This window comes from Schistocerca cancellata, chromosome 8 (genome assembly GCF_023864275.1).
Source record: "Schistocerca cancellata isolate TAMUIC-IGC-003103 chromosome 8, iqSchCanc2.1, whole genome shotgun sequence".
Lineage (NCBI taxonomy): Eukaryota > Metazoa > Arthropoda > Insecta > Orthoptera > Acrididae > Schistocerca > Schistocerca cancellata.
Window position 1 is genome coordinate 187,637,200 of NC_064633.1, and position 12,652 is coordinate 187,649,851.

The 12,652-nt window shown below is 38.4% G+C and overlaps 1 protein-coding gene across 10 annotated transcripts in view; it reads right to left on the reverse strand.

Annotated features, from left to right (window-relative positions):
- LOC126095313 (protein polybromo-1) overlaps positions 1 to 12,652 on the reverse strand; it is a 326,966-nt gene that overhangs the window by 231,417 nt on the left and 82,897 nt on the right. For all 10 annotated transcript variants that reach the window (XR_007521952.1, XM_049910108.1, XM_049910110.1 and 7 more), the window contains exons 8-10: positions 8,508 to 8,677; positions 8,317 to 8,429; positions 1,604 to 1,702 (exon numbers count right to left, since the gene is read on the reverse strand). Coding sequence is in view for 9 of the 10 variants with exons in the window: in XM_049910108.1 (XP_049766065.1) it covers positions 1,604 to 1,702; positions 8,317 to 8,429; positions 8,508 to 8,677 (382 nt within the window). In the remaining variant the exon portion in view is untranslated. The remainder of the gene's footprint in view (positions 1 to 1,603; positions 1,703 to 8,316; positions 8,430 to 8,507; positions 8,678 to 12,652) is intronic.

A 12,652-nucleotide genomic window follows, 5' to 3' on the forward strand; every position in this document is an offset into this window, starting at 1 on the left:
GATTAATAATGAGGGACGATGTGTCGGCCAGCCCGGATGCAGTTTTTAGGTAGTTTTCCACATCCCACTAGGTGAATACCGGGCTGGTCTCCATGTCCCGCCTCAGTTACGACTCGCAGACACTTTAAAACGTTCACACTATTTCATGGCTTCACTCTACGCAGACAGCTGGGGTACACTAATTCTGTCCCAGGGGGGATACGGGGTGGCAACAGGAAGGGTATCCAGCCACCCTCTAACAGTGTTGTTGTTGTTGTTGTTGTTGTTGTTGTCTTCAGTCCTGAGACTGGTTTGATGCAGTTCTCCATGTTACTCTATCCTGTGCAAGCTTCTTCATCTCCCAGTACCTACTGCAACCTACATCATCCTGAATCTGTTTAGTGTATTCATCTCTTGGTCTCCCTCTACGATTTTTACCCTCCACGCTGCCCTCCAATACTAAATTGGTGATCCCTTGATGCCTCAGAATATGTCCTACCAACCGATCCCTTCTTCTAGTCAAGTTGTGCCACAAACTTCTCTTCCCCCCAATTCTATTCAATACTTCCTCATTAGTTATGTGATCTACCCATCTAATCTTCAGCATTCTTCTGTAGCACCACATTTCGAAAGCTTCAATTCTCTTCTTGTCCATACTAGTTATCGTCCATGTTTCACTTCCATACATGGCTACGCTCCATACAAATACTTTCAGAAATGACTTCCTGACACTTAAATCTATACTCGATGTTAACAAATTCCCTTCTTCAGAAATGCTTTCCTTGCCGTTGCCCGTCTACATTTTATATCCTTTCTACCTTGACCATCATCAGTTATTTTGCTCCCCAAATAGCAAAATTCCTTTACTACTTTAAGTCTCTAATTTCCTAATCTAATTCCCTCAGCATCACCCGACTTAATTCGACTACATTCCATTATCCTAGTCTTGCTTTTGTTGATGTTCATCTTATACCCTACTTTCAAGACACTTTCCATTCCGTTCAACTGCTCTTCGAAGTCCTTTGCTGTCTCTGACAGAACTACAATGTCATTGGCGAACCTCAACGTTTTTATTTCTTCTCCATGGATTTTAATACCCACTCCGAATTTTTCTTTTGTTTCCTTCACTGCTTGCTCAATATACAGATTGAGTAACATCGGGGAGAGGCTACAACCCTGTCTCACTCCCTTCCCAACCACTGCTTCCCTTTCATGCCCCTCTATTCTTATAACTGCCATCTGGTTTCTGTGCGAATTGTAAATAGCCTTTCACTCCCTGTATTTTACCCCTGCCACCTTCAGAATTTGAAAGAGAGTATTCTAGTCAACCTCTAACAGTAGCATTGCCAAATTCATAGAAAAAGGGCTTACCCCGTGCTGAAAGTACGAGAAAGGCCCAAGGAAATTAATGTGTATACAGTTATACACGCCAGATTTAAATTTCACAACTGTGCACATTCCAACTGGCTGTCTTTACTTCGATTATTGTTTTATTTTTATGTAACACTGAAGCTATTCTTACTACCAAAGGCATTTCATATATGTGACCAAATTTAGTTGTTTAAGAAAGAAAGAGTTCTGCTACCTGAATATACAATTTCTTTGTAAATAATGTATTACAAACCTTATAAAGACGGGAATCAGCCCTGTTGTACTTCTTCGCATTTTCAAACATGATATTCATGTCACCAGCCACTTCACTAACTGTTCCATATTCACCTCTCTGAAACAATGGTTCCAAAACAATCCAAATTTACATATAATGACTACAACACAAATATCAGTTTAAGATATTCTTAACCATAATTTCACATATGCAAGTTTTTCTGTAAAACTGATGTAGAAAAACATTATTAACTTTGCCATTATTTAAAATTTCCAAAAGATTTTCATCACTCCCTATATACTTCAGACTGCTTTACAGAGCTGAACATTTAACCCATATCAAAGGAACAGATAGGTACACTTCTCCTTAGACATCAGAACTTTTTGTCATTAAAAAACTGCCTCCCTTTCAGCATAACCTGTGTGTTAAGACAGTGGAGTTTAAACTTGCCACTCCTACTTGACGCAAGTCAGTATCATCCCTCCTGGATTTAAAAGTAATACAAAAAATAATCTGAGGACCATGGTGAAAAATCTGGGAAAGACAATATGAATTAGGATCAACTGCTACTTACAACAGAGAAAAGATGGTGAGAGGCAAATGGCACATTTAAAAGTAGACTACATTATTTATGTATAAACATTGTGTGTGTGTGTGTGTGTGTGTGTGTGTGTGTGTGTGTGAGTGTGTTTGTGTGTGTGTTTCTTAATGTGAAGGAGGATTGTGTCTGACAGCTTTGTGTACTTTTCACTGTACTTTTAAATGTTCCTGTCTGCCACTCAATGCCTCGTCTGTCTGTTTAATAGTGATCTACCCTAATTCAAAATGTTGAAGACCATAGCAGTCACATAGACCATTTATTTTGTGCCTTTATATATGAACTGTTGCTTACAGTTTGACAGAAAAACAAGCTGAGAATGGCTGTTACACTGTGCCCTTATTCTTGCTTGGAAATTTACTTTTTACCAATACCCCAAAACTTAGCATCAATATGTGTGACACTGACTAGTATTATTTGGGTAAAATAGGGATTAAACCCAACACAGGGTAAACAATTCCAAATAGCTGATCTGTCTGGTGCGACAGAACTCAAAATTAAAGCAGAAACTTCAAATTCCAAATTTACAAGTAATTTGTGTGGAAATATCCTACTATGCTCAAAATCTCAAGGGAGTGATGTAAATAATCATCTCCAGTATCAAAATAACTGAAAATCAGAAAGGTGCTAGGCTCTGAAAAAGAGGACTGAATAAGAGTCTGTAGCTTATCACTTCCTTAGTTTAGCGTAGTGATAGGGATGCACCTACCAAAAATCAAACATCTCAGAGCACACTGGATGATGCTGGTACAAATCACTATGAAAAAGGTAAAGTTGGGAACACTACAAGGACTGTTTATGTTCCGCAGACATGTAATGATTTAGAGACACTTCCTATGATTGCTGACAGGGATGCTGTCAACAATAAAGCAACACATGTAAGGAAACCCAGGCAACATGATTAAGGGAGAGGGAATGTGCCCCTAATATTCTACTGAAGTATTATCAAAAATTCCTTCAATCAGGTTGGTTCAACATATATTGTTAACATTTTCAGAGTTTTACAGGTACAAACATGTAAGGTGATCTGTGGGAAGGGAATAAACCACTAAAGTAATTGTATGCAAGCTTTTGGTTGGGGGAGAGGTGAGATACGTCACTAAGTTGGCTACACCACTTTTAGCCCTCTCCCTGATGGGTTCATTCTTTTTAAGAATATTGCACCTCCTCACAACAGGTGTACTGGTACTTCTAAAACTTAACTCTCAGTTTCTCCATGCGTGTCCTCAACACATTCAGGTTCAACCTCAGTACGAGAGTAAATTTTCTGTAGAGGTTTTTTCTACATCTTGCCCTTTTTTTTCCTTGCTGCCTAGATTCTGATTTGTGGCATGCGAGGTTGAGAGGAGTGACTAGTTTACTTCCTACAACAGACTTCATATCTGATTATTTCTGTGGATGGGTCATCAGTCAAAACAAGCATAGAATTTGTCATCTGTCGTGCTCCCTGATGTAATCACCATCCTTATTGAAAACAGCTTGCACCTGTTTTCCCAAGAGCAATGTTCAGAAATCAGTGCAGATTTTATTCAGATTATTATTTCGTGGGGAGGGAGAGGTTGGACAGTATAGATTGAAATTTAATGCAAAGAAGAGTGAAGTGAAGATGACAGCAAATGATGAGATGAGACCAGCATCAAACATTAGTATTAGAGGACAAGGTGAAAGTTTCAAGTACTTGGGGATCAAAAAGAAGATAGCTGGAGGCATGATAAGGAGATCAGTGAAAGGTGAATGCAAGCAGATGGATTCCTGCAGAGGATAAGAAGCCTTGCATTTCTGCAGATAAGCCAAGTGAGCAGCATACAGGCTAGCAAGATGAAATTTCGAAGAGGCAGAATAGTGGGTAGGGTAAGGAATGGCATGGTGAAAAGTAGTGATAAAGAAGCCGATTCAAGAGACCATAAAAAAGACATAATTGAAATGGTATGGGCATGTTGGCAGGATACCAAGACAAGCTAATGAAATGACAACAGGAGGCAAAAGATCTAGGGAAAAACCAAGACACAGATGCATCATAAGAGTGAAGGCATGTGTGAAGGAGAAAGGCAAATGGAGAAGGAAATATGGTGCGATGACAAGGAAAGACAGAGAGGCGTATGTTCCAAGCAAATGCAACAAAGGGCTGCAACATGATTATTATTAGTATTATTATTATTATTATTATTATTGTTGTTGTTGATAACTGGGCACAATAAAAGGAAAACTTTTGTAGCCAGTGCAAGTGGAATAAACAGTTACCTCAACTCATATTTACTCAAGCTGTGTAGTGGTGTCTTAATGACTTTGAACCTTCATTCCTAAACAGCACAAATAATAGAGAAATGTTCAAATACTTCTGAAAATGATGGCTGACTAGTCTTGCTTTTCGGGGGCTTGTACTTTTAGAAAAATAGTGACAGAAGCTTTTTCAGAAGTATGTCATACTTTGGGAAAATTTTTTCACAAACAATTATTCTAAAATAAGGAACATCAGACAGAAGTTACTTACATTTTCAATACAAATGCATATTTCTTTTCCTTATTAATGTTCTCTTCTGGACATCTGTTTTACCATAAGTGATATAAAACCTGTGTTTTTGACATTAGATCACACTTTATGACCGCAGATTTCACGAAAGCCCAAAACTAAAGAAAGTAACCATCTTGAAAATAAGTTGTATGAGTGACAATGCTGAAGAACGTTTAAATTTTTTATTCATCCTTCTCAGTTCCTTTCCAGTGTAACATAATCTGCGTAAAATATGCAATTTACCAAATTTTATCCAGTTCCACAAAAATTTCGTACTGGGATCTCCATCAAGGGTTGAGTGTGCCATCACGTCTGTAACTTCAGCAGTCAGCCTGTGATGCTACCAGAGGCAGAGGCAGAGGCAGTCGCAGGCCTCCTTTCACATAGGTTTCACCATTACCCGCCCCAAGCAGGAGTGAGATCACTGCTCACTCCTGTTGCACCTCTGTACCCAGAGACAATGCGTGTGAGCTGTGCGTGTATGAAAGTTTGTCTCTTTTTTTCCAAATCTGGAGGAGGATTTTCTCCAACAGCTTTGTCTACTTTTAAATGTGCCACTCTGCCGCACAATGCCTCCTCAGTGTTAGGAGTGGTAATCTATCCTATTTATATTGTTGTTATTCTACCAGGGAGTTTCCATCGTTTGATATATCAAGGCAAAACGCACAAATAATTCTGAACAGCATTTTTATCCAAGGATTTAAACTAAATAAATAATCCCCCAAGAGTGTGACAGAGATAACTAAAATACATTTATTTAAAAAGACAATCAAAGGATATCTCTCAAATGCTGCACATTATATAGTTAAAGATTACACAGAGAACTCACAGTAGGGGTTATTAATACAAAAAATGTAATTGCTAGTGCAAAATACTAATGTTTCAGCATCTACACCTCATATGGGGATATAGATTCAGTTTCTCAGACAGATAGAAGGGAGCATACGGAGATATAACAGATGTGTGGTACCACTGTTGTGGCCCTAGAGTCCTCTTCAAGTTTGTGGGGTTGGTGTGCAGTGAAAAGCATCAAAATGCTAAATGAGCAATGCACAGTAATTGTTTATGTTATTAAACTGACTTGTTGCAAGTCTGTTCAAATGTCTGAGAACTGCATGTCTTGTGTAACTGACTGAGGTAATACTTTTGTTAAGGCACCGGCCTTAGATTCAGGAGGGTGGAGGCTGCTCCTGTCTTGCCATCCTGTCTGAGGTTGTTCATGTTCCACCAAAAACACTCCAAACAAAAACCAGGATAGTTCCTTCAACAGGATAAGAGCCAATCATTGTCCTATCCTCCCATTAAACACATCTGTCTATTTATGTGTATTTCCCTATGAATTGTGTTCCCCCTTTACTAAGCTGACTGAAACTATAACACTGTGAAATTATGAAAGGAGCAATAAATTGCTGATACTGCCACTCTTTGCTGTGGTGTAGTTTGCATTTTAGCACCCTCAGTACTTTGTTGGACGGGTCTGCTTGCAACTGATTATTGTGGAAGTAATGTTTACTTTGCAATTATACTTACAAGAGGATGTATCTGTGCTTCCACTGCTGGTCTGCGTCTGAGTGGACATGTCAACACAGAGACACTCTTAACCACTGAATGTCAGATTCATGCAGCTGCATCGATTTGTATATATATATTTTTTTTCCCCCATTCCGCATAAGATTATCCCTTGGGGACTGATCTCCCACACCTTTTTCTTCCTAAATATTTCAGTTTTGATTCTACGTGGCAAGATCATGAAAGCAATTGACACACACCTTAATTTTTTAAGTAATTTTTTTAAAAAAGACATTTTTAACCTTTTTTATTATTTGATTGCAAAGCCAGTTTAAAATTCCTGAAAATTGTCATCTGAACTTTCTTCTTCTTCTTCTTCTTCTTCTTCTTCTTCTTCTTCGTCATTTTCGTTGTCCTATACATATACAGGATGGTCTTCACTGCCATCAAGAGCATTACTTATGCCACACTTCTTGAAAGATTTAACAATAATGTCTTCCCTCACTCTAGACCATGACTGTTTTATTCATTGACACACTTCTTTGAATGCAAGTCATTTTAAGGCTCCCTTCAGTGTGAATTCGTGGTGGGTTTCATCCATCATCCATTTGTTCCAGTCCTCTTTCAAATACACTTTAAATATTTTATTTATCAAGACATCAAGCAGTTGCGATTGTGAAGTAAATCCTCCCAGAAAAACATCAAGCTATGTATTTCCCTGTCTGAATTTATCTTTCACAGAATTTTTCAACACTAAACTGATCCAGCACAAGAAGAGAAGAATTCACAAGCTGTGACACGGTCACGAATGAAACTGTGACCCAAAAATTTACAACAAACTTCTTTTTTCACATCTATGGTCACAAGTTTGTGACGACAGGTGTGAAATAAAAGAAATTTATTCTAGAGAACTCTTCTTCAATAAAGCACCTTTCCTTCTCTCTCAATCCCTAATTTCATACCAGCATAGTCCATCCAGCCCTTGTCATGTAGTTTAACACCACCACCTGGTGGCATTTCAGAAGTTTCTGGCAATGTTTTGGGCTTGAAAATGTTCACTGGATTATGTTTAATACCATCAGCACAACATGAAAGGACAACAGTGCAGTGCATTATAAATGTCCACTTGTTTTTATAATTACAGTTTTAGCATCTTTCATGGCAACAGTTCTGTTGCTTAGCACACCAAACATCATAGGAGTTTTGTCCATGTTCACTATTTGGCTTGGTTCCACGTGGGTTTCTCTCGATGTTGAATAATAAAGTGATGGAATAATAGTATTTTCTCTTCATACTCTTGTGGCATTTTCTGAGATATTTTGGTTTTGGTTCGCATACTAAGTCGATGATGCTTCATAAACCTGCAGCACCAACAAATTCCGCCCTTAAAGTCTGTTAAGTTCCACTGTAACACTAGCTTACGAGTGTGTATTTGAATCATTTTCATACTAATTTCAATGCCATTTTGTCAGTGTCCTTAAATCCATTTCAATGCATCATCATCTAGTTTTGGTCATATTGCATTGAATCCTCTTTTGCAGATTTAGTCTTCTTCATTTTTTTTCCAGTTCTTATTTACTAGCCCACCAATCACGAATGGTTTCTTCTGTTGGTGTAGGGGCAAAATGCTGTTGACTACTTTGAAAGTCAGTAAAACTTTGAAACACATATATATTTTGTACGAGCTGTAAATAAATTGTTGCCACTATTAATGTTCCAACCCTCGTGTATTTTGGTATGGATGTACCCTGTGATTGATACACTCTTACTGTCAGTTGATAACTGCATCTTTCAGTGGTCCACTTGACCCACTAGAGGTTTTTAGATTTTGGGTCAAATCATTTTGGCTGCACCGATGCTAAGGAAATAAATGAACACCAAAGTGAGCTCCCAAATGCTTGTTGTCTTTGTATATCTGAGGGACAGTACAAATACGTACAAATACATTCCCGAGATGCTGCCTGCTAACAACTTTTTTCCCCTCAAAAATCATTCAGATTATCAGCAGACACAAAAAGCAATACCCCTCTCCGATCCAACTTCCAGTACCCAAAGAACACACAAAATGGCAATAAATGATCTCAGAGGCAAACATTGTACCAGGTTCCTTACCTGAAGCTTTTTTCGAATCTGAGAAAGAGATATAGGATTCTTTATCTCCTTATAGTAGTCTGGATAATATCTTCTTGATGGTAATTTCCAAAATGGTTCACTTAAGAGGTGGCCTACAACAAAGAAAAAATAACAGTAAACAAACGAAAGAAGTTCGTATACCAATTACAGAATCATAAACCACAATTTACCTTGGTTATTTGTATTGTTCTTTATGGTCTCATACAACTGCCAACGAGGATTGTCAGTGTCCTCTGCAGTATCTTCTTCTATAAGGCCTTCATCTTCAGATTCTTCCTCCTCATCTCTTAAGGCAGCTGTAATGGCAGATAAAGACTGGGACCCTCTTAGCCTCTTACTCCTGAAAATCAAAGTATTTATAATAAATATATAAAAATACATTATGAAAATACAATACAAATGTTATAAAATATGAAATTGGAGGCCCTCAGAGGCTTGGAGAGGCAGTACGAAGTCTTCAGCTAACAGTAATTGCTGTTTAATTACACCAAATTCATGGGAAAGTGGCACCTGTTGAATATCATCATAAATGATGTACCACCCTAACAACTTTCTGTTTCTTCTAATTAACAAGAATACTTTCAGCAGCAAGCAAATCCCTTGTTGACAGTTGAACTCGCAAAACCTAAACAAAAGTTAGTATCCAATTCCCAACAGCCAATACATTTTATGCCAAGGAAATAGTTACAACTACCAAACCCTCCAAATCAAAAGTGTTTTCACCAATCTATTTTTTCTTGCTTTTCTTTTTATTTGCATATTTCTTTCTCTCTTTCCTTTTTATTTCTTTCTGGTAGCTCAGTAAGTTGTTCTCATCTCGCAAGGAAACCACATGCCTATCAGATTTTTGCAACCTTTTTTATATTTATGGTACGTGAGTCCAGAACTAAAAACATCGATTTGCCAAAGCAGCTTGATACAACTCTCAAAAACCAGTGTCACAGATTAAAACCTAAGCCTATACATGGGACACAGACAAGCTGGCGGTGGCTCCATTACACTCCACTGGACTCATGGCTGCCCATATGAAAGTTCCCAATAGTCACATGTTGGGAACATTCACATGGGCATCTGTGGGTGCAGTGACACTCAAGCAAGGCATTGTGTGGTCAAGGAATCTCTTACACTGGTTGCAGACATCATACACCCATTCACGACAATCATGTTTCCCGATGGCAGTGGCATTTTTCAAAAAGATAATGCACGGTGTCACAAGGCCAGGAGTGTGATGGAGTGGTTTGAGAAACACAGTGACAAGTTCAAACTGTTCACAGTAATGAAGATGAAGTACTCGTAGCTCCTAAGCAATGCACTGGACAGTCTATGTTCACTAGACATTTTTGTCTTGTTTTGGTCCATAGTACTACTTCTCAAAATATGGAAAGCAAAGAGCTTGCAGTAGGAGATATTTGTTTCACAGTATAGATGATGAAGTACTCATAGCTCTTAAGGTAATCATTTTACAGCCCTTGTTTACTAGAGTTCTTTTTCTTCAAATTATCACTCCTGTCAAATCCCAGGGTATTGACCATTCCTCCTGGGACACCCTGTATACATAACATTGAATATTACAGAACACAATATTGTTCAATTTATAAGAAAATTCCAGAACCTATTACTAAACATGAAAATGAATTAAAAAAATATATGCAGAAAGCAACATGCAAACTGGCAACCTTTCAAGTAAAATTCCACACCTCTACCCACTACACTACATGTACGAAGTTTCAGTTTAAATCTATGTCTCTGAATTTATAGTGTAATGAAGGCTTTGAACACCAATATATCATTAACTGATATTTAATTACAACTAATTGTACTGCAAATGACACTTTTTGATAAGTTTTCGACATGTTAGTGCCTTTAATTGACATACCTTCACTGGATGCAAATTATATTATTGTCACATCTAAACTGCACCCACATCAGTTTGTAGCATCTTCTCCACTTCCTCTAGGAGTATCCGTCATTCACCCAACAACACTGATGAATAATCCTAGTGTCGAATGGTGTTTTACCACAGGCCACTTGGTCTATCTTTCCTCCCTCCACATTTGAAAGTACACAAAAACTGCTGCACAATGTCCAGCACTCGCCAATGTTGTTCCTTGATCAGGATAGATCCTACTGTCAGTACAATAGTAGCTTCCACCTTGTATTGTCAGTGCGCATACTGCAGTGTGATCCTTCACCAACAACATTAAGCTGTCCTTCCTGAACCCTTTCAGCCATCCCTGCACATATACTTTCAGAGACAAGTTGCGGCTGCTTGTGAAAATTACTGATTTGAATTTCTCCTTGAGCATCTACAGTAGGGTGATCCCTTATTTTTGGACTTCAATATTTTTGAGTGCCTACCCTCCAGTTCGGTTTGAATGACTCTAAAAAATGGCTGTATAAAATTTCTTTGTTATCAAAACACTGTAACCTATGCTGATCCGAGTGCAAACTCTCTTGAGGAACATGATCTTTCTCAATATTCGCAGATGTTGCGCTGAAGTAACCTCTGCATTTCAGTATGCCCACGTGGTGCGCAGTCAGTTGTTTATTTGTTACCATCGAACGGGGTGATTTCAGATGGTTTTGTCATTATTTTGACTGTAACTTTCATATATATTGTTAGATTAAATTGATTGTTATGGAAGTGGTAGGGTATATGTGTAACGAATAAAATATCCCAGAACCAGAAAGTGTATGTGTAGGTATATTTATCTGAGACAGTTAAATAAAGTGTCCGAAGTTACCCCATGGATTGGGGTGATTTCGGACACATGCGTCTTTTAAATCTCTGTCTGAAGTTACAGTATATAGATGGCGAATTAGGACAGTTACTGCCTTTCTTTTAACTATACACGTTTTTTATTTGATTTTGGTGACACTTTACATATTTTAAGGTAGCCCTTTGTTAAGAATAAGTGATATGGAATGATATAATGAATTTTATATATTACAGATAAGTTTTTATTTTGCAAGAATTTAAATAAATTTTTTTTACAGTTCTTAAATGAAATATCAGAAACAGACAGAAACAAACAAAGTAATTTAGCTAAAAGGTCAAAATAATTTTTCTCACTCATCATTCTAAATTAAGTTGCAGACACTTCAAATAAACGATTGTCTTTGAGTCTAAAGCACATCTTCTCGAAAAATGAACATTCCTCTCTTCTCAACTGGTGTGGGAAGTATTTTCGAAATTTGCAATTTTTGTATTGTGACTCCATCGGGGACATTAGAAAACACAAATATATTTTTACTGTTCTCGTGTGGGCGCAAGAATTGCGCACTTACTTCCGTAGCACCAACATACTGCCTAGTTTGCTCCTTGTTTCCACATTTATATTTGCATTCTGCAACAAGAAAAGCCTCTTCTTTCAGCAGTAAAACTTCACTGGATGATGTGTCATTTTCACTTTCACTAGTACTAGAAGCACTGTCACTTGTTTCAGCACTGTTTTCGTTTCCTTGAAAATCTCAGCCAGTGATTGATTTTCCAGGTTGAACATCTAGTTTGCAGTGGCAGTAGGAGCTACCAAGCTTATTTGGAGGATAATGAATTTCTTTGAGCATTTATTCAAAAGTGGAAGACCACGTGTCTGCACTGCTTTGCTGGCTCTCCTCATTATCAGGCAATTTTCGTAAGACATGATCTGGATCAAAAGGGATTAGGCCCGTGGCGCGAAATCCACCATTTATGTTTTCCTTGGAGTTCGCTGAAATTTTAGTCAGTGTCTTCCTCAGAAGAGATGGGAAGGCATCCTTGGAAATGGTCCCACAAGTGTGTTTCTTCCAATCAGTTAATACAGCTCGCCACGCTACTTTCATTGGCCTGAAGAAGCTTACATCGAGCAGTTGGAGGAGGTGCGTGCTATTGGGGGGGGGGGGGGGGGGGGGGGGGGGGGGGGGGGGAAGGAGAATGAATGAAATATAGTTCTGCTCACACTCTTCAATAACACATAAAGGCACGTGACTGGATAAGTTGTCTCCAATCACGACTGTCGGCCCATTTTGCCTCTTCAAATAGGGCAAAGCGATTGTAAAGAACCCGTCTTCAAATACTAGCAGGTCAAACCATCAACTTTTGTTCCTACTGAAACGGGTTCCTTGTGGTCCATCTTCTTGCAACATGCCCACAAATGCTCTGATTTGTAAAGAACATACGGAGGAAGCAGTTTACCATCAGCACTAGCATCCAGAATGAGATTTTCACTCTGCAGCGGAGTGTGCACTGATATGAAACTTCCTGGCAGGTTAAAAATGTGTAACAGACTGGCACACATTATTAATCTCCCAGGAAGTTTCATCAGCACTAGCTGCC